Raw genomic sequence first — 21058 nt, 5'->3', positions numbered from 1 at the left:
ATTTCCCTGGAGAGATGAATGGATGGGTGCTTCCTCTGCATTCTTTCTCATACCCCCCAGGCTCAGGTAAGCCGGCCCAGCCCCTTCTGTCCAGACCCTCACTCCCTGATCCAGGAGGCCTGTCCTGGTTCTTCCCCTACCCCTGATTACTTTCCACAAGAATGTGAGTTGGAGTGGGGGGTGAACAGGGTAGGGACTTTTTTTGTTCCTGTCTTTATTTCCCCAGCTCTCAGCACATGGTGAATGCTTGTTGAGACCTGTCTGCCTGAGTCACTGTAACTCCCCCCTCCAGCTTTAGCCTCTCCCTACCCTCACCCATTTTGTATACAGCACCCCCAGACTGTCCTCTTAGCATCCCTTTAGTTTTCAAGGCTTGGCCCCCACCAGATTTCCTGCCTCTCTGTACTCTTCAGACCAGCTAGTGACCTCACTGTCCCCCGAAACCAACCACTTTTTCCTCTCTGCTGTATCTGCATGTGCTATTTCCTTTACCAAGAATGTTCTCCCCACTCCCCCTCACCCATCCCAGGGGCCACCTTTAGGCCCCTCCCCCTCCTTGAAGCCCCCAAGGGGCACCACACCCTCTACAGGGCTCTATCACCTTCCCCTGAACTCCTTATCAGTTTATCCCTTATCTGTTTTCTGTTTGCTTGTTTTTATTGTTGTTGTTGTTGTTGTTTTGTTTTGTTTTGCTGGGCTATAAGGGTTAAGTGACTTGCCCAGGGTCACACAGCTAGCTAGGAAGTGTCAAGTATCTGAGGCCAAATTTGAACTCAGGTCCTCCTGACTCCAGGACCAGTGCTTTATCCACTGTGCCATCTAGCTGCCCCCTATCCCTAATCTGTTAATAAGGGATATAGGTGATTCCTGAGGGTTCTTGAAGCTCTGACATTCTGTGGTTTTATGTATAAGATGGTGGGAGGAGACAAGGAAGACTAAGGTGGGACCCCTGCCTTCAGGGAGTTCCCTGTCTTGGAGGAGAGAAGGGACATGGGCCAGGGTAACTGTGGTTGGAGCTGAATGTGAAACTGTAATGTGACAGTTTGTACAAAGGGGAGAGTAGAGGGCAGGAAAGAGGGGTCACCCCTACCCAGGGGAGAAGAAACGGTTCAGGGGACGGGATTATTGTTTTGTGAATCTTCCACATTCTGCATTTGATAGATGAGGAAACTGAGGGCGAGAAAAGGTAACTGATTTACCCAAGGTACAGGAGATCTGGGATTCAAACCCAGGTCCTCTTTGCCTCCAGATCCATTGGTCTTCATACTGCAGTCCTTATTCTCTGCCTATTTCCCCTACTGTTTGGGATTTAAGCAACTGATTTCTTCTCCATCCAAGACTAAAAGGTCCCTTGACCTATAGAATTTAGACCTAGAGAGGGTAGCCAGGTGGTGCAGGAGTCAGGAGGACCTGAGTTCAAATGGGCCTCAGATGCTTGACACTTGCTAGCTGTGTGACCCTGGGCAAGTCACTTAACCCCCATTGCCCCGCAAAAAAAAAAAAAAGAATTTAGACCTAGAAGGTATCTCCTAGTCCCGTCCCCTCATTTCAGAGATAAGAAAATGGAGACCCATGTCTAGACTTCAGCAAACTGTCGGTGAAACATGTCTCCTGACTCTTAGCCAGGAGGTGGTAGACTATAGGTGCGGAATGGGGCATATGTTTTCTTACATGGACAGTGTTTTGATTTGTTTTGCTCAGCTGAATTTATTTGTAACATGGGACGGCTCTGTCCAGGAGCAGGGATGAGTCATTAGGATATGACTGAAAGAGGAAAGAAGAGGGAGGGAGGGAGGAAGAGAGAGAGAGGGAGGGCAATGAGGGTTAAATGACTTGCCCAGGGTCACACAGCTAGTAAGTGCCAAGTGTCTGAGGCCAGATTTGAAGTCAGGTCCTCCAGGGCCAATGCTTTATCCACTGTGCCACCTAGCTGCCCAGGGAGAGAGAATTTAAAAGGGGTCTCTGAGTTTCATTGATTTGACCAAGGTCAGCAGGCCAGTAAATATAAGAGCAGGATTGGATCTCAGTTCCTAGCTCAGCCCTCAGCCCATCACTCAGGGAAGTAGCCCTGTAGGTAGGTATCAGCCCCACTTTGCAGATGAAGAAGTTGAGGCATGGGGAGAAGTCCCTTGCCAGGGTCTCTCAGGTAGTAATGGCTGGCTCTTCTTCCCCCTAGGCCTTTCCCCTGATCTCTGCCTCCAGGTGGTTACTGAAAAGGGGGGAGCTGTCCTTGGTGGAAGAGCCTAGCCTCTTCCGGAAGATCTCCAGTCGGCCAACTTGCTACCTCTTCCTGTTTAACGACGTTCTGATGGTCACCAAGAAGAAGAGGTGCCCCTTCATCCCCTCCCCCTCCTGACCCTGGGACCTCTGGGGGCTGCAGGAGGGCCTGATGGAGGAGGGAAGGCCTAGGGACAGCTTAGGAGTGAGCTCCTGGCTGACCATTCGCCTCAATAGAGTTCATGTCAAACCATGTTCTCTGGTTCCCCTTGACCACAGGGAACATCCCAGCCTTGATCAGAAGTCTCATGTGCAAGTCTCTCCCTTTTGTCCGGCTTCCCAAGTAATAACTTCTCTGCAGAGCTCATGTGGCTAAGCCCAAGGGGCCGTCTCCTGAGAACCTGCCTCAGTGGGGCAAGAGCAGGCCAAGGGGGAGGGGGCACCCAAGCACTCCAGGAGCTCAATGCAGACAACGAATTGGCTCTAGCCCACTGCGGCTCAGGACTTCTTCCAGCCTCCGCCTTCCCATAACAATCACAAAAATAACGATAGCTCGCATCTATACTTCCTCCCTTCCTCCCTTCCTCCCTTCCTTCCTTCCTTCCTTCCTTCCTTCCTTCCTTCCTTCCTTCCTTCCTTCCTTCCTTCCTTCCTTCCTTCCTTCCTTCCTTCTTCCTCCCTTCCTCCCTCCCTCCTTTCCTTCCTTCCTTCCTTCCTTCCTTCCTTCCTTCCTTCCTTCCTTCCTTCCTTCCTTCCTTCCTTCCTTCCTTCCTTCCTCCCTCCCTCCCTCCCTTCCTTCCTTCCTCCTCCATCCTTCCCTTTTTCCCCTTCCTTTTTTCTTCTTTCCTTCCTCCCTTCCTTCCTTCCTTCCTTCCTTCCTTCCTTCCTTCCTCCTCCATCCTTCCCTTTTTCCCCTTCCTTCCTTCCTTCCTTCCTTCCTTCCTTCCTTCCTTCCTTCCTTCCTTCCTTCCTTCCTTCCTTCCTCCCTCCCTCCCTCCCTTCCTTCCTTCCTCCTCCATCCTTCCCTTTTTCCCCTTCCTTTTTTCTTCCTTCCTTCCTTCCTTCCTTCCTCCCTTCCTTCCTCCCTTCCTTCCTTCCTTCCTTCCTTCCTCCCTCCCTCCCTCCCTTCCTTCCTCCCTTCCTTCCTCCCTCCCTTCCTTCCTTCCTTCCTTCCTTCCTTCCTTCCTTCCTTCCTTCCTTCCTTCCTTCCTTCCTTCCTTCCTTCCTTCCTTCCTTCCTTCCTCCTCCATCCTTCCCTTTTTCCCCTCCCTTCCTTCCTCCCTTCCTTCCTTCCTTCCTTCCTTCCTTCCTTCCTTCCTTCCTTCCTTCCTTCCTTCCTTCCTTCCTCCCTCCCTCCCTCCCTCCCTTCCTTCCTCCCTTCCTTCCTTCCTTCCTTCCTCCTCCATCCTTCCCTTTTTCCCCTTCCTTCCTTTTTTCTTCTTTCCTTCCTTCCTTCCTTCCTTCCTTCCTTCCTTCCTTCCTTCCTTCCTTCCTTCCTTCCTTCCTTCCTTCCTTCCTTCCTTCCTTCCTTCCTTCCTTCCTCCCTCCCTCCCTCCCTCCCTTCCTTCCTTCCTCCCTCCATCCTTCCCTTTTTCCCCTTCCTTCCTCCCTTCCTTCCTCCCTTCCTTCCTCCCTTCCTTCCTTCCTTCCTTCCTCCCTCCCTCCCTTCCTTCCTTCCTCCCTCCATCCTTCCCTTTTTCCCCTTCCTTCCTTCCTTCCTTCCTTCCTTCCTTCCTTCCTTCCTTCCTTCCTTCCTTCCTTCCTTCCTTCCTTCCTTCCTTCCTTCCTTCCTTCCTTCCTTCCTTCCTTCCCTCCCTCCTCCCTTGTTCCCTCCCAGCAGGGTGCTGGATATGGGGTTTATGGGTAGGTGACCCAGGCCACTTGATGGTCCCTCATTCAGGGGTAATGACTCATGCTCCAGGTAGCCCTGGGCAGTGAGGTGCTGTCCGGCCCAAGATCTCAGCAGGCCTCTTTGCCCCTTGGCAGTGAGGAGCACTATGTGGTGACGGATTATGCCAAGTTGGACCAGATTCAAGTCAGGAAGGTGGAGCCCGATGAAATCTCGTTTCCAGGAGGGAGCAACCGTAGCTCGTCCATCCCGTACCCCTTCCAGGTGACCATGCTGAAGAACAGTGAAGGGAAGCAAGAGCAGATCCTGTTGTCTTCAGACTCCTCGTGAGTAGATGGCCGGCATGCGTCTGGACCCCCTTCTGGGAATCCTTGAGCGTGGGGGCTGGAGAGGGTGGGTGCAGCATTGGGACTGACCGTTTGGGCTGCTCTGAGGGGTATCATAGGCTGCTTGTCTTTAGATCATTGCTAGGGCCAAGGATTTAGAACGAGAAGGAACTGTGGCGGGCATCCAGCTCAGCCCTCTATTTTATAGACAAGGAACAGGTGAGTGTTCTGCCCAGAACAACACAGTCATCTAGAGATTGCATAAAGAACCTCCAATGAAGAAACATGTTTAAAAGGCACTTTCTTACAGTCTCTGCCAATCAACACCAGCTTGGACAAGCATCTGGGATACAAAAGGGTGTAATTAGCAAACAAAAATATTCAGTTATATTTGTCTTTGGATATCAAGGGGAGTTGGGGGATGGGGGAATGGGGAAGATTGTGTCTTTCTTTACTAAACTCTCCTTCAGGTCTTTGGATTCCATAGCTAAGATGTTATATTTGGTATAAAGGACACATTTTTTGTGCTTGAGAATTCTAAACATCCCAAGTGCAAGACTTTTGCAGCATAGCATTATTATCTCTGTGATCATCTCTGATACCTGCCAAAACACAATCTACTTTCCTCTGGTTCTCAAATTCATAATTACTGCAAGTCCCTGCGCTTTGATTTGTTTTCAGTTCATGGGGCCTTTTATCAATTCTTTTCAGCACTTTGTAGTTTATATATTTGTAATTCCATAAATTAATATAGGCTTTGTTTCTGCTATCAGAATTCTATTACAATACCATTTCAAAAACTGCAATAAGTCTTTCAAGAAACCAAAACCAAAATTAAAATAGAATTGTTGCTCTCAGAATTTCAGATCAGAAAACTACAGTAGACATGGGACTTTGTTGAGAAGTGTCAAACTCACTAAGCTAAAATGTCCACAAGGATGCCTGTAGGCTGCAGATTGACTTAGGAAACCACAAATTTACATCATCTGTGTTCTGTTTATTTTATTCAGTATTTCCCAATTATATATATATACATACATACATATATATATATATATATATTTTTTTTTTTTAGTGAGGCAATTGGGGTTAAGTGACTTGCCCAGGGTCACACAGCTATTAAGTGTTAAGTGTCTGAGGCTGGATTTGAACTCAGGTAGTCCTGAATCCAGGGCTGGTACTCTATCCATTGCGCCACCTAGCTGCCCCCCCAGTTATATTTTAATCTAGTTTGGGCCACACTAGGGATCTCATATAATGGGTCACGTGTTTGATACCCCCGGTGTACACCTCCCTCTGAGGTCACTTCCTCAATGCACACTCTAACTCACAGGTTTGGGTTTTCAAAAGGGCAGCTGCTACTTTCAGGGATTTAGAGGAAAATGAGGGGCTGGGATTTTCGTCTTGTAGCTCACAGGCCCCCACTGGTGTACTTCCTATTAGCGTTAGTAAGACAAACTTAATTAGTTTTTAGAAGGGGCATTTACTAAAATGGTAGAGTCAGTTAGTTTGGTACTTTGGGGTTTGGTTGGTACATTTCCCCAAAAAAACCTGGCACACAAAGAACTCAGAGGAAGAGTGGGCTTACATTTAGAGTACAGAGGTCACAAACGATAGATGTAGAGGATACATGTGGCCGAAGGGTAAAGTCACAACTCCTAATTGCTGGAAATCCTTTTGTGCGTCCCTAGCCAACATTCTTCTCCAATACAAGGGGCAGCATTCCTTGAAGCTGCTTCCTTATTTGGGAGATTATCTTTTTTCAGTCTGTCTTTATTCATGTTTGTTTACAGTGTCATGGATCTCACATAGAACCTCTTGCTTATTGGGTGACCAGGCGTTTGCTATCAACATGTCTTTGCTCTCTGCTAAATACTCTTTTTTTTTTTTTTTTGGCAGGGCAATGAGGGTTAAGTGACTTGCCCAGGGTCACAGAGCTAGTAAGTGTCAAGTGTCTGAGGCCAGATTTGAACTCAGGTCCTCTTGACTCCAGGGCTGGTGCTTCATCCACTGCAGTGCCACCTAGCCGCCCCCTACATACTCTATTTCACACAGTCCCTTCTTTTGCTTCCTTGTGAACATGGAGTCTTTCCCCATTGAGCTGGTTTACCCCTGAAATTTGGCCCCTGTCTCAAGCACCAGTTTGGTCAGCTAATTCCCACTTGACCCCAAGCAAAGGGGATAATACTTTGCAGAGAAATGATGGGAGATATGACCATTCATTGGGCATGTTGTAGAGACGACTCTCGGTTGGGTCTCGGTCAGGCCAAATGGCCTCTGAGTAGCTACAAGTTTGACCATGTTGGACACAAAGAAATGGGATGTTATTAAGGCTTTGAAGCCCAAAAGTTACATCACAGGATTTAGAGCCGGAAGAGACTTTAGAGGCCTACAAGTAAAACCCCCTTATTTTACAGATAAGAAAGCTGAGGTCTAGAGAGGTGACTCAGAGAAGTGCCAGGGGCAGGATTTGAACCCAGGCCCTTTGACTCCAGAACCAGCATTCCTCCCACTGTGCTCTATTTCCTTGTCTTCATAATGGTATTATCAAATACAGCAAGGCCCCAGTTAGTGCCAATAATGAATCCCTTGGCGTGGTCCCATGTATTTGAATACTTATTCCAAGTATTTCAAGTTAAAATTAAGTAAAATATGGTCATTGGTTCCTGCTCAGTGGAAATATGCAGAGTGAATTCTAATGATGTGACCACTTTAAGGGATTCATCATCGGCACAAATCAGGACCTGGCTATGATGCAAGTGATTCCAGGGTCATCATGTTCACCCAGTCCCACCTCCAGCCCAGAAGGGCTCCACATTGGAGCTTCCAAGCCAGTTCTTTTGTAGTGGGCTGGAATCCCAGCCCTGCTGTTGTTTGTTATCTGTGTGACCTTGGGCAAGTTTCAGTCTCTGTCTCTGTCTCTCTCTCTCTCTCTTGCTCTCTCTCTCTCTCCCGTCCCTTCCCCCCCCTCCCTCCTTGTCCCTTTCCCTCCATCTCACTTTTTTTCTCTAGTTCTCTCTTCTTTCTCTCCCTCTTTCTCTCTCCCTGTTTCATCCTCTCTATTAAGATGAAAAGGTTGGGCCCGATATCCCCTGAGCTCCCTTCTAGCTCTAAGCACCCACACCGGGAGCTCCAGCTTGTTTTCTTTCATGCCTGCAGGAGTGACAGGGCCCGGTGGATCACTGCCCTGGAGCACAACGAGAATACGGAGCAAGGCCTGGCCAGTAAAGGAGGTGAGACCCGGGCCAGGAGGGGGGAGGGCCAGATAGAGGCGGGCAGCTCAGCCTCCTCCGTGCAGCTGGATAATGTGCATAACTCTGGTTCTTGCTGATGAGAACTTTCAGCAGGTGGGAGTTAGGGAGTGGAGGAGCTGAGATTCTTGTGAGATGAAGCAAAGGACAGGATGCCTATGTTGGAGCAGGAGTCTGGAGAGCTGACAGTCTGGGGGCCCTGGGGGCCTGGCTTTGCACTGTAAGAGAAACAGAGATTCCCCTTCCCCTCCTTGCCACACCTAGGTAGGATCTGAGAGCATATGCCACTGATCTTTGCCCTAGGTTAGGCCTCCCTGGAGAGAGCCCTAGTTTAACTCTCCTCAGATCTTCAGGCGTCTGCATCTTGTTTGTAAACATACCTGTTCTTGTCCCTGTCAATGTGTGTGTGTGTGTGTGTGTGTGTGTGTGTGTGTATGTTGGGGAGGAGGGGAGGGGGTTGTGAGCAGGCATTTAATACTATTAACCACTCTCCCCCCTCTGCACTGATGCAACAACTCTCCTTCCTTCTTGGGCTCTTTTGCTGAATCTTTATGTCACACCCACTAAGCGTGGGCTCAGGGATCTCCTACAGGGGATCTATCCTTGGACCCACTTTGCTTTTCTCTCTGTATTCTCTCACTTGGTGATCTTGTTCTTATTTTTTTGCAGGGCAATGAGGGTTAAGTGACTTGCCCAGGGTCACACAGCTAGTAAGTGTCAAGTGTCTGAGACCAGATTTAAACTCAGGACCTCCTGAATCCAGGGCCGGTGCTTTATCCACTGTGCCACCAGCTACCCCCTCGCTTGGTGATCTTATCATCTCACAGGGGTTTGGTTATCATCTTCACTGAGGGGACTCCCCAATCTAGCCAGTTCTAGTCTCTCAGACCTGAGATCCAGTCCATCACCAACCACTGACCGTTCAGATTGGATATCCTGGACGTGTCTCAGACTCCACTTGTCCAGGGCAGGACCCTTCCCCTCCACACACATCCCTATTTCTGGCAAAGACCCCACCATCTTCCCAGTTACCTACGCCCATAAAACATTGGGGTCATCATCGATTTCTCACTCTCCCTCACCCCACATACCCATTCATTTGCCCAATATCTTGTATGTTTTTTTGGTTTTTATTTGTGACTTGTCCAGGACCACACAGCCAGTAAGTGTCTGAGGCTGCATTTGAACTTGGGTCCTCCTGACTCCCAGGGCGGTGCTCTACCCACTGTGCCACTTAGATGCCCTTCTCTTGTATATTTTCCCTTCCATCTACTCCATAGCTCCTGCCCTAGGTCAGGTCCTCACTTTCCATCTGAACTGGTGTAAGACTGTTCTAATTAGTATTCATGCCATCTATCTGCAGCTCAGACCTAACACGATGCAGGTCTGACCATTGACCTCTCTTCAATAAATTCCAGTGACCCTTGGGGACAAATCAAGACTTTCTTGTCATTTAAAGTTCTTAACAAGCTGGCCCCAACCTACATTTCCAACCTGATTCCAGGACTCCCCTCCATGTTTGCTATGATCCTGCCACACTGGTCTGAATGTACCTCTTGCTTGACGCTGTATCTCCCACCTCCGTGCCTTTGCACAAGCTGTGCCCCTTGCCTATTCCCCCAGCATCGCCGTATCCCCATTTTTCTGTGTACTTATACATGTACGTGTTGTCTGCCTGTGTGAGAATGTTATTTTTGCCCCTCACTCCACCCAGTTCCCAGACAATGCCTGGACGACAAAAGGTGCTTAATAATTGCTTATTGATTGAATGATTGGCCGTCGTGAGTCTCTGTATGCCCATTTCCCTCTTTTACATCTGAGGTCTTTCATAGCCTCCCTCCTATGTAGGGCTGGACAGAAGGAGCGTTCTCCAAAGGGAGAAACCAGGGACAAAGCAAGGGAAGAAGCATTTAGGAGACGCTCCCTGGGCGCCCTCTGCTGGCCTCATGGTGTGGTGCATGTGCCAGAACCCAGCCCCTGCTTTTCTGGCTGAACCAGGGGCCCAGGAGGAGGCTCTGGGCTGCCCACTGGGAGCAGGGGGAGGCCTCAGAGAGGCCTCGTGGGAAGGTGATGGATCTTTTCTGAACAAGAATAGAATTTACCTTTGCAGCAGCCTCACTCTCCAGGCTTGAGGGCTCCGGCAGCTGGGCCAAAGCCCCTTCTTGACCCCAGCCCCCCAAGGTGGGAGGGTGGGGAGAAGGAAGACTAGGCAGTGGTTGCATTCTTTGCTCCAAGGCAGGGGTGAGAGACCCTCACCTAAGGGCTCAGGAGAACTATCTGATTGTCAAACATCCCTTCTTCTGTAATAAAGGGTTTTTTCCTTCATTCTTTTCTCTTTCCTCTCTCCTTACCCCCCTCCTCATCCTTCCCTCCTCACTTCTTTATCCTCCTCCCTTGTCTCCCCCTTCCTCTTCTCCCCGTCTTCTTCTCCCCCTCCCACTGTTTCCCAGCAGCAAGCCCCTTCCCTCTGTCAGAACTACCCGAATGACGCATCTCCCTTCTCGCCCTCAGACCTGCACCAGGTGGAGATCACCAAGGCCTATTTTGCCAAACAGGCTGATGAGATCAACCTGCAGCAGGCCGACGTGGTCCTGATTCAGCATCGAGAAGATGGTGAGCTTCTAACAGATGAGCCGGAGCTGGCCCAGCTTAGAAAAACATCACAGGGTATTAGGCAGCCTGGATAAATGTGCCTCTGTTTACCCAGCAGATGCATTGTGGGGCAGACACTGAGTCAACTGGATCCTCATTGATCCTAATTTGACATCCTAGAGAACATTATTGATGATTGCCCCAGTTTCTTTAGGGCTTCGTGGTTTATAAACTGCTTCTCTGACAGTAAACCTGTGAGATAGTGCAAGTGTCATTGCTCCCATTTTACAGATGGCAAATATAAAGAGGTGAGTTGACTTGTCCGGGATCACAATCAGGAGCTTTTCTCTAATCCCCTTTCTTGATGTGTCTTAAATGGGGAAGACCCCCTATGGGGACTCCAAGCATATTGGGGATAGTACCAAGAGTAGACCCACTGAGCCAGTGACCTTCCAGTCATTAGCTGCCTCTGCTTTCTCCAAACACTCAGGAATAAACTCTCCTTTTCTACCATTTTATTTTTTTTTAACAGGCTGGTTTTACGGAGAGCGGCTGCGTGATGGGGAGATTGGCTGGTTCCCCGAGGAATATGCCCAAGCCATCACCAGCAGAGTGGCTGTGGAGGGCAATGTGCGCAGATTGGAACGACTTAGGGTGGAGACAGACGTGTAGGCGACTCACCAGAGCCTTCTTGGAATTTCTAAGCTTGTCTGGGGGCAAGCGTTTCAGCAGAGCCTGGCTCTCTTCTCGAGGGTTTGCGGTCCCTGTGAGCCTGTGAAGCCTTTCCAGGGAATCATTGGGATCCCAGCCAGGCCTCTTTTCACCAGGAATAGGAGGGTGCCCCTTCCCATTACCCTTTTCCTTGGGCCAGTCATCGTTCAATTTTGGGACGCCTGACTGTGTTTGGTCCTGAGTTTGCCCCCTTCTGTTGATTATTCCCCCTCTCTGAGCTCCAGGCTGCCCCAAATTAACTTGAGGTGAGGCCACTTTGGGTGGGCCAGAGAGTGCCCAAATAGGGACATCCCATGGCAGTGCACTGTCTTCTTAGCCAGTACCCCTGTCACACATTCCAAGGATGACATTACAAAGGAAATGCTTAATCCTAAAGCATTTGCATTTCAGAAGGAGGCAAGCAGGGAGTGGGCAATGCTTGGTCAGAGGGAATGATGGGAAGAGGAAGTAGACAGAGATCAGAAAAGACTGGATGATGTGTCCCTACTAAGGCTTCCCGACCCAGCCTCCTCCCCAGCAATGATCTGCCTTTGTCCGTCCTGCCAGGTGGGTGTGGATGCACAGAAGGACTTGCAAGCCCCCGATGCTGGCCCTGAGGCTGATGAACCAGGGGAGAGGCACCGGACTGTACAATGTTTATATTGTGTTTTTCGCAGAAATGTAAAATTTAATAAAATTATTTCATTAAAACCCACTGTTTCGGGGCAGCTAGGTGGCGCAGTGGATAGAGCACCAGCCCTGGAGTCAGGAGTACCTGAGTTCAAATCCAGCCTCAGACACTTGACACTTACTAGCTGTGTGACCCTAGGCAAGTCACTTAACCCCAATTGCCTCACCAAAAAAAACCCAAAACCCAAAATCCACTGTTTCTTTACGGCAGGAAGGGGCCTTGTGTCCCAAGGTCCTAGAACCCAGAATCCAAAGGTTCCTGTAAACCTGAATCAGTCCCCAAGTGCCTGGATTCCAAAGTTCTGGGCTCTGTCATCTCCAGGCCTGCAATCATTGACGTACATCTCAGGGCTTAGACCTTGGAATGTCTAGTGTTTTCTGAATCTGGGACTCCTGAACCTAGAATTCTAGACCCACCTATGGTTTGATGATACAGACCCCTGCCCAATCTTCCCATGTTGAGCCTAGAGATCTAGAACTGTGAGGTGTCACCACCTTAAGCTCCTGTGGAACCTTTGAGAGCCCAGTTGGGGTCCAGAGTGATGCTCTGGAAGTTCTTGAATTCTCAAAGGGTCACAGGTGCTAGATGTCACTTTCCTCATCTATAAAGTGAAGGGTTCGGCCTCTGGAGATCCTTTTAGCCCTGGATCTGTGATTGTATGAGCCCAAGTCTTGGAGATAGAAGGGACTTCAGGGGTCATCTACAACCCCCTTCATTTCATAGTGGAAGAAATTGAGACTTGGATGGGTAAAATGAAGTCCCTGACTCCCCATAGATAGTACGTGGCAGAGCCAGGTCTTCTGCCTCCAAGACCACTCCCCTTAACCTCTAGTCTCATAAGGCTTTGACTCTTCTGCCTGCAAAAAAAAAAAGTTCCTTCATGAGAATCACTGAACAAACCAGAAAGTTTCATTCCTTTAACTTAGTGAGTTTTACACAGTGCTGGGCCCCCTTGGCCATGGACCGGGGGCTATTGGAACCCTTACAGTACACATTGGATGGCTGGTCGATATATAAAGGGAGGACACGTCGGTTGTGCCCACTCAGCTGGAAACAGAAGACTCGATCCCCTCCCCAGGATGGAGTGGGGGGCGCCTTCAGCACAGAGAAGCAAAGAGGCGACTGTCTGGGACTGTACACCTGCCCTCCGGTGCCTCTCAGGAGCACCAGGGCTTCCCCCCACCCCCAGGACCTGATTTGTACAGCTGCCCATAAATATCTGTACATAAATACATATTGGACTATATTTCCAGGTAAACAGGGAACCGCCCCCAGGACAGGACAGGGTGGGGCTGGGGCAGGCAGGCCAGCAGCCATCGGTCCCATTGGTTAGCACCAGATGAAGCCCGCCAGGAGATTGCAGGGAAGAGCTAGAAATAAACAAGCCAAGCCCAGAGGCCATCTTGTTCTGGAGCATCCTGGAGTACCCTTCATGGGCTGTGGCCACTGGGAATTAATGGGTGTTCCTTAGAACACAATTGTTCTGGTTGAGTCAGTGCCTTCGGGATCCTCCTGTCCAGCCCGACACAGGCAGCTTAAGATGGATCTTTGGATGGCCATCTCTCCTTGGCCTGAACCTGAGAGGCTGTCGGTCCATCCTCAGGCTTTTTGGTGGGGAATTGAGACCCCAGGACTGGCGAGTTATATAGCATGTAGTCACCATGGCCTCCCCAGCAGCATCAGAGAGACCTCTGGTTCAAAAAACCCCGATGGCTGAGATGGAACCAGTCGACTGGTAGTATCCCAAGTATTTTCAGTCACTCGCATACAGTAACACTGCAAGGATGGGCAGGGCGAGACAAAGAAGGGTGGGTAGGAACAGAAGACAGAGGTTGGGGGCTAATGTTTTGCTGGCTGGGGGCTGAACCTGGGAGGTGATCTGTAGGATGAAGGACGGGAAGCCACTAATAACAGAAAGAGAAAGGAAAGATAACATGTGAGTATGAGTAGTGGCTAAGAAGCCTCTAGGTGTTTAGTGCTGTGGGGAAAAAGCAGCGGCAGATGAATGCTGGGCTGACGAAATGACTGACCATACTTAACCCCCCTTCCCTTGCTCTACTCACAGTGGCCTTGTCAGACACGGGCTACATGTAGGTGATCAAGTAGGGTTGCTCAAAGATCAGATTTAGAGCAGGAAGAGATCTCAAGCCATGGAGTCTACTCCTGCATTTTATAGTTGGGGGAAATGCAGTTGAGAGAGGAGGTGCTGACATGTCCAGGATGAAGTGTCTGACTCTGAACTTGAACTCGGGTCTTCTCAACCCCAAGCCTGGCACGCAATTCATTGTAATGTCTGGCTGTTACTCAGTAGATTTAGGGTCACTGAACAGTATTTTCTGGCTGAGGGGCATGTGGGAGGAGAAGTTTGGAGCACCCTAGGAATCTTAAAACCTCACCTGCAAGTGCTTTTGTTTCTAACAGATTCTTGGAGTTAAAGGCTTTAACGAGCTTTCCCTCAGCCTTCCCCCCCCTCTCCCCCAAGCCCTGAGCAGACGGACCTAGAGATTGGAGCATCTTGAGTTGATTTTGAGAAATACAAAAGAGGCCCAAAGTAGATCCCCTTACCTGGGTCAAAGACTTGGGACTTGCTGGTCGGGAGCTGTGGAGGGCCACCTAAAAGATGACCACAACAAAAAGGGAGGTATCCGTAAGTCCTGATGCCTAGCTCCCCAGCTGCTGTGCAGGACGAGGGGCTACTGTGCTTGTTCCCGCTCTGGGCAGACTTGTTTAAAGGGAGTGAGGAGGGCAAGAGCCAACCCCTAAACTGTCTCTCTGCCCCTCTTCTCTCCCCCCAAAAAAACAGTGTGAGAGAATGGAAAGAATGACTGGAGTCAGAACCAGGGTTCAAATTCTGACTCTGCCACTTCATGCCCATGTAACCTTAGCCAAATCACAACATTCCTGGGCCTGTTTCTTCATTAAATGAGGCGGGTTGGACTCAATGGTTTCCAGTTCTAAATCTCTAATCTTATGATCCCATGAAGCTTCTCTTTGCCTCAGTTTCCTCATTTGTAAAATGAGGGTTTAGACGAGATGGCCTCAGTGGTCCCATCTAGGTTTGACCGATAACCTCTCTTAGTGGACTCTAGGTCCAGCTTCCAGACCTAGGCCATCCCCGTGTCTGGAATTCCTCCCTCCTCATCTCTGCCCCTGGCTTCCTTCGAAATCTCAACTAACATCCTACAAACAGGAAGCCTTTCTCAGGACTCCTAATTGACTACTCTGCAATTTTCTCCAGTCTCTCCTGTCTGTATCTTGTCTGCAAGCTGGTTGTTTTCATGTTGTCTTCCCTATTAAACTGAGCTTGTTGAGAGCAGGAGCAGTTTCCTTTTTTTTTTTTTTGAATCCTCAACATTGCACAGTGCCCAGCATATAGTAGGTGCCTAATAAATGCTTGTTGATTTAACTACCATTTCCTTTTCAAGAATTAAGGTTGGACTAGATGGCCTCTGAATTCCCTACAGCCCTAGATCTATGATGCTTTGTACTCCATCCAGGTGCAGGAATTAGGAAAGAAGGGGAGGGGAAGGAAAGGGAACAAGCATTTATTATGCACCTACTTTGTACCAGCATTGTGCTAGGTACTTTACAAATACTCTTTTTTTTTTTTTAGTGAGGCAATTGGGGTTAAGTGACTTGCCCAAGGTCACACAGCTAGTAAGTGTTAAGTGTCTGAGGCCGGACTTGAACTCAGGTACTCCTGACCCCAGGGCCAGTGCTCTATCCACTGTGCCACCTAGCTGCCCCACAAATACTCTTATTTGATCCTCACAATGACTCTGGGAGGTAAGTATCTGTTATCCCCATTTAACAGTTGAGGAAATTAAGGCATGGATTAATTGACTTGCCCAGGGTTCTGTAGCTAGTAAGCGTCCGATGCTGAATTTGAACTCATGTCTTCCTGACTCTAGGCTCAGTGTTCTATCCATTCTGCCATTAATACCTTCATTTATGCAGATGAAAACCCATATGACTGAGGCTTCTAAGAGGGTGACTTGTCTAGGGTCTCACAGCTACTACGTATTAGAGGTGAGATTTGAACCCCAACCTTCCTTGACTCCAAGCCCAGCACTCCATTGGCTATACTACACTGTCTCTGTGTGTATATATACTGTAAACATACATATAGATGACCATACCTCGTGCTTACCCCACTATTTAATCTTTTCCCTTTTCTCTAAGCCCTGTATCCCATTAAATCCATCAGTGACGGGGTGCAACAGTGTACAGAGCTCTTGGCCTGGAGGAAGAAAGACCTGAATTCAAATCCGGCTTCAGGCACTTACTAGCTGTGTGACCCTGAGCAAGTCACTTAACCTCTGTCTGCCTCAGTTTCCTCATCTGTAAAATGGGACTACCTCCCAGGGTTGTTGTGAGGATCACACGTTGTAGCAATTGTAAAGTGCTCAGCACACAGAACAGTGCTATATAAATGCTAGTTGCTATAATAATTATAGTTTATTATTATCTTGGGGGCATCCCCACTATGGAGCAATCACATCCCTATTCAAAGGGATGTAGGCATCATTAGGATATGTATTATTAGGATGAGGTATCAGACATAACTCATGGAGTTACTGGCAGCAAAGCGGCACTAGGTAAATCTTCAAGAAATCAATTTGCCCTATTTCTTTCTGCACCTCTTTGCTGGGTAGCCAAAAGATTAGAGCTGCAATACTAAGTGTAACCAGTAGATGGCGGTGTCTTAACATAGGATTTCTGTTGACATCAGTAAAATTTTAAACATAAAAAATTCATTCCGATTTCACCTTGCCCTTGAGAATAATAGCAAAGATTCTACTTAACTTCAGAATCATTGTTTTAAATGCGTAAGATAAAATGCATGGGCTAACAAAGGAAACCAATTCTATTCAAATAAAGATGGGATTATTTTTTGCTCACAGACCTCCCAAAATCTAGCCACAGAGCCCTTGGGGGGTGGTTAGGAACCCCTGGATTATAGGCTCCTAGATCTAGGTCTGAAGGGACCTCAGAGGCTGTGTAGTTCAAGCCCCCTCACCTGCCATTTGGGGGAAATGGATCCAAGTCACATCCACGAGCATTTGTTAAGTGTTGACCCTGTGCTAATCACCAGGAATACAAATACAAGCAAAAAGACAGTTCCTGCCCTCAAGGAGCCTACACTCTACTGGGGGAGGACAGTACATAAAAGGGGGCTGAAAGGTATGAGTGGAGTAGGTGATTTGCCTGAGGTTACCCAGGTAAATTAGGGTCTGAGGCAGACACTGAACACGGTTGGTCTGGAGTTCAAGTCCTCAGTCTGCTGTGCCATGATGTCTCCTAATAAGACCAGGAGCTCATTGGAGTATTGGTTATATGTCAACTAGCAACATCAGATCAATCTGCTGCCCTTCTGGAATGGTGGGAAGAATCTGGAAGATCAGGGTTTAAATATCACCCAGCTGGGACCATGAACTAGCTGTGTGATCATGGACAAGGCTTTTTGCCTTCTCCTCGAAGGCTACCTTCCATCCACTGTGGGTAGACACACCTATTCAGGTACATGTTGTCTACCCATTAGGATGTAAGCTAATCTGTTGGGGGGAGTGGAGGAAAAAAAGGAAAAATATGCTTGTTAATTGGGGAAAATATTTTTTTTCCAAAAAAAAATTAAGCTTCTGGAGTTACAGGGGCGGTTTTTGTCACTCTTTGTATCCTTGGTGCTCAGCACAATGCCTAGAACATAGTAATTGCTTGATTGACTTTTTTTTTTTTTTGGTTTTGTTTTGTTTTGCAGGGCAGTGAGGGTTAAGTGACTTGCCCAGGGTCACATAGCTAGCAAGTCAAGTGTCTGAGGCCAGATTTGAACTCAGGTACTCCTGAATCCAGGGCCGGTGCTTATCCACTGTACCACCTAGCTGCCCCTTTGACCTTTTTTTGTTTTTGTTTTTTGTTTTTTGGTGGGGCAATGGGGGTTAAGTGACTTGCCCAGGGTCACACAGCTAGTAAGTGTCAAGCGTCTGAGGCCGGATTTGAACTCAGGTACTCCTGAATCCAGGGCCAGTGCTTATCCACTGCGCCACCTAGTCGCCCCCGATTGACATTTTTTGAGTCTCAGTTTCCATATGTGCAAAATGGGGATTATAATACCGACTTCCCATGGCTTCTTAGGAGGCTCAAATCAGGTAACGTGTACTTTGTAAACCTTAAAGTGCCATGTAAATGGGGAGCTGTTATTATTTTTATTATTATCCAAACGTGCTCCAAATGGGGCTTGCTCAGCGCTCAGCCCAGCTTTTCCTTCCATAGGCGCTGGAGTAAGGAAGGCCTCCCATGCCGAAGTAATGAGCCCATGGAGGCCTGGCTCAGGGGAGGTAGGGGGGAACACTAGCAAATCTATCAAAATGGCTATAAAATTCACATCTTGCCCAAATCAAAGCCCATCTGCTCTTGTGGGTCTTGGCAGGATGGTTTCCATTCGCTATAGGGTACATAGAAACCCACAGCTGTTTACAGGATGGGCTCCGGGCTGGGGAGGGGAGGACTGGGAAGGGTGGGGCCTCAGTCTCCTGATTTTGCCAAAGAGCATCTCCAAGCTCTGTAGCTGAGGCAAAGGAGGGCAGGACCGAGAAGATGGAGCCAGACTATTAAGCGTCATTGTATGGATAGAGAGCTGTGGAAGGGGGGCAACAATGGATTTAGGAGTCACTTCTTGGGTGACATGGGGCACATTCACAGCTCCTTGAGCCTCAGTTTTCTCATTTCTAAAATGGGTGTTTGGACTCAATCTCTGAAGTCCCTTTCAGGTCTAAATCTATGATTCTCTGACCCTGACCCTTAATTTGCTGCTTACTAGACATGCGACCGGTGTTCTGCAAATCTGTGAAATTATGGATTCTGAGCTGGGGGAGCATGATTCTAGCAAGGAATCATAGGTTCAGATTTAGAGGCCTTCAAGTCCAACTCGCTCATTTTAGACATGGGGAAACTGAGGCACAGAAAGGTTAAAGGGACTTCCCCAGAGTCATATAGTAAGTATTGGTGGTGGGATTTCATGATTTATTTTTTTTTGCTGGTGGGATTTGAATCTAAGTCTTCCTGACTCCAGGTCCAGGCATCTCTAGGGTCCCTTCATGTTATATTCTGGACAATCCTCTAACCCAGCATCTGGAGACCTGAGTTTGAATTCCAAGGAGAGACACTTAGCTATGTAACCAGGAGCGGGTCACTCATATCCTTGGTGTCCAGAATTTAATAGGTGCTTAATAAATGCTTGTTGATAAACAAATATATTCATTTACCTCTCTGGGCCTCTGTTTCTTCATTTGTAAAAGTGATCGTAGTTAGGATTATAAACACAGCTGAAAGAAGACTTAGAAATCGTCTAGTCTGTTTTAGAGATGAAAAAACTGAGGCTCAGTGACTTGCCCCAGGGCACACAGGTTGGCAGATATGAGATTTGAACCCAGGTCCTTAGAAGCCAAATCCAGCCTTGACCTTACCATCTCACAGAGAAAAGCACTCCACAGAATTTAAGGAGCCACCCGGCTGGGCACTGGGACACTTGGGTTCTAGGCTCTGCCACTGACCTGCTATGTGACCATGGAATTCCTTCCCCTCTCTGGGCCTCAGTTTCCTTATCTGTAAAACAAGGGAGTCTGACTGGATGACCTCTGAGGTCCCTTTCAATTCTAGATCCAGGGTCCTATGAGCCAATGACCCTTCCTTGGGTGTTGGGTTCCTCCTTTTTAAAGTAATGGGCTGGACAAGGTGGTGTCTGAGGTCCCTTCCAACTCCAGATCTTTAACCCTCTGATCCCTGGAAGGCCAGGGAGCCTGGAACAAAGCCTGTTAACGGCCACCATAATAAGAAATGCACTCACCTTCCCGACACGTGGGCCCGATGTAGCCTTCCATGCAGACACACTGGCCATTGAGGGCATTACAGTGAGAACTGCCCTCACAGCCGCAGCTCAGGGTGCAGCCGGGGCCGAAGCGGTTTCCTCTGCATTCTGGGGAGGCAAGTGCAGAACATACTCAGACAGACCCCTGGGGCTGTGGGCTCATCGACTGTCCCTATCAGGGGTCTCTTCCAAGAAGGAAGCATAACTAGGTTTTGCAAGGGGGAGGGGGGACCAGAGAGGGGCATGGTGGGTATACACAGGCTGCAAAGGAGTGATCACAGAAGAGAAGGAGTGCAAAGGATGATGCTGAAGAAGAGGATGGATCGATCAGACTGGGAACATTCATTGACTAGGGAAGAGCTGCCTGAACAGAATGGAACCATGGTGTTGTAAGAAACAACCAGTCTAGATACAAAGAAACCTACAAAGACGCATATGAACTGATGCAAAAGGAAATAAGCAAAACCAGGAAACAACAACAGAAATGAATGGGAGAAGCCTGAAAATCACTGAGAGTGAATCCTGTGAAGTTAAAATGATCAAGCATGATTGGAAGAAGTGGCAGAAGGCCCTTCCCCGGCTTCTTGGCAGAGCTGTGAGGCCACAAGAGTGAGACCCTGCATATGTCAGGACTTTCCAAAATGGGGATGGGTTTCACTGAATTTTTTTCTTCCTTTTAAAAAAATTCATCATTTTAAGGGATTGCTTTCTGCATGTGGATGAGAAGGATGCCATGGAAAAGGTAAGTGATGCAAAAACAAAAGTTATCTATTAAATAATATTTTTTTAAAAGATGAACCAGCCATGGTGAAAGTGAAGGATGACTATTGGATAAATTTCATGGTTACTGTTATCTTTTTATTGTCAAAAGAAATCACGGCAAGGAAAACAGTACCTTGGGTAAACTCCCTCTTGGCAAAATTATGCCTGACAAGAATGGCATATGATGGATAGGCATGTAATCCGTAATCCTTGAAGGAATGATCACAGATCCAGACAAGTATTTCAGTCTTCTTACCAACTGGGTGTTAAACTCTATCATTGCACCATTGCTAAAGGAAGGCAAGCTCTAATTCTGTACCTTGTAAATTTGGCAGCCTGGGGCAAAGGCTTGGTGAACCTGCCCTAGTTATGGCCCTGCTGCCATCGTCCCAAACTACAAACAGATGCCTTGGGAATGCTGAAGGGTTTTGTGAGTCCAAAAATATGGGGCCCAATTGCAAGAGCTGCTTGGGGCTAAAGGCCTCAACAAAGACTAAAGGGGTCCAGCATAAAAGCTGGGGGAAAACGAGGAAGAAAGTCAGGGGACTGGGATCTAGCCCTGGTCCCCCCACTGACTTTGGGCTGGTTACTGCATCTCTGTGCCTCCAGTGTCATATCTGTAAAATGGGGCTGTTCAACCTCAGGAGGACAGTGTGAGCAGTAAGGAGAAGACTGAAGCAGAGGGAGTGTGAAAAGTGATCAGTAATTGGGAATTTGAGCAAGAATAAAAACATCTGCCTTAGCCAGTGAGCCGAAATCTCCGAGTCTGTGGTTAAAGCAGTCATGCGCTGGAGA

The 21058-nt window shown here is 48.3% G+C and overlaps 2 protein-coding genes across 2 annotated transcripts in view; one reads left to right on the top strand and one right to left on the bottom strand.

The window, feature by feature from the left end:
• The window catches only part of ARHGEF16 (Rho guanine nucleotide exchange factor 16), a 46944-nt gene extending 35327 nt beyond the window's left edge, over window positions 1-11617 (top strand). Inside the window, exons 10-14 of the mRNA XM_043997401.1 lie at window positions 2177-2328; window positions 4204-4392; window positions 7552-7625; window positions 10155-10256; window positions 10768-11617. Of these exons, the coding sequence (XP_043853336.1) occupies window positions 2177-2328; window positions 4204-4392; window positions 7552-7625; window positions 10155-10256; window positions 10768-10907 (657 nt within the window). The 3' untranslated portion in view covers window positions 10908-11617. The remainder of the gene's footprint in view (window positions 1-2176; window positions 2329-4203; window positions 4393-7551; window positions 7626-10154; window positions 10257-10767) is intronic.
• A 955-nt stretch (window positions 11618-12572) lies between these two features.
• MEGF6 (multiple EGF like domains 6) overlaps window positions 12573-21058 on the bottom strand; it is a 333315-nt gene continuing 324829 nt past the window's right edge. The window contains exons 35-37 of the mRNA XM_043995996.1: window positions 19481-19609; window positions 14203-14250; window positions 12573-13541 (exon numbers count right to left, since the gene is read on the bottom strand). Coding sequence (XP_043851931.1) covers window positions 13477-13541; window positions 14203-14250; window positions 19481-19609 — 242 coding nt within the window. The 3' untranslated portion in view covers window positions 12573-13476. The remainder of the gene's footprint in view (window positions 13542-14202; window positions 14251-19480; window positions 19610-21058) is intronic.

The sequence above is a fragment of the Dromiciops gliroides genome, chromosome 3, assembly GCF_019393635.1.
Source record: "Dromiciops gliroides isolate mDroGli1 chromosome 3, mDroGli1.pri, whole genome shotgun sequence".
NCBI classification, from domain to species: Eukaryota; Metazoa; Chordata; class Mammalia; order Microbiotheria; family Microbiotheriidae; genus Dromiciops; species Dromiciops gliroides.
This window is presented reverse-complemented; position numbering and strand designations above follow the sequence as displayed.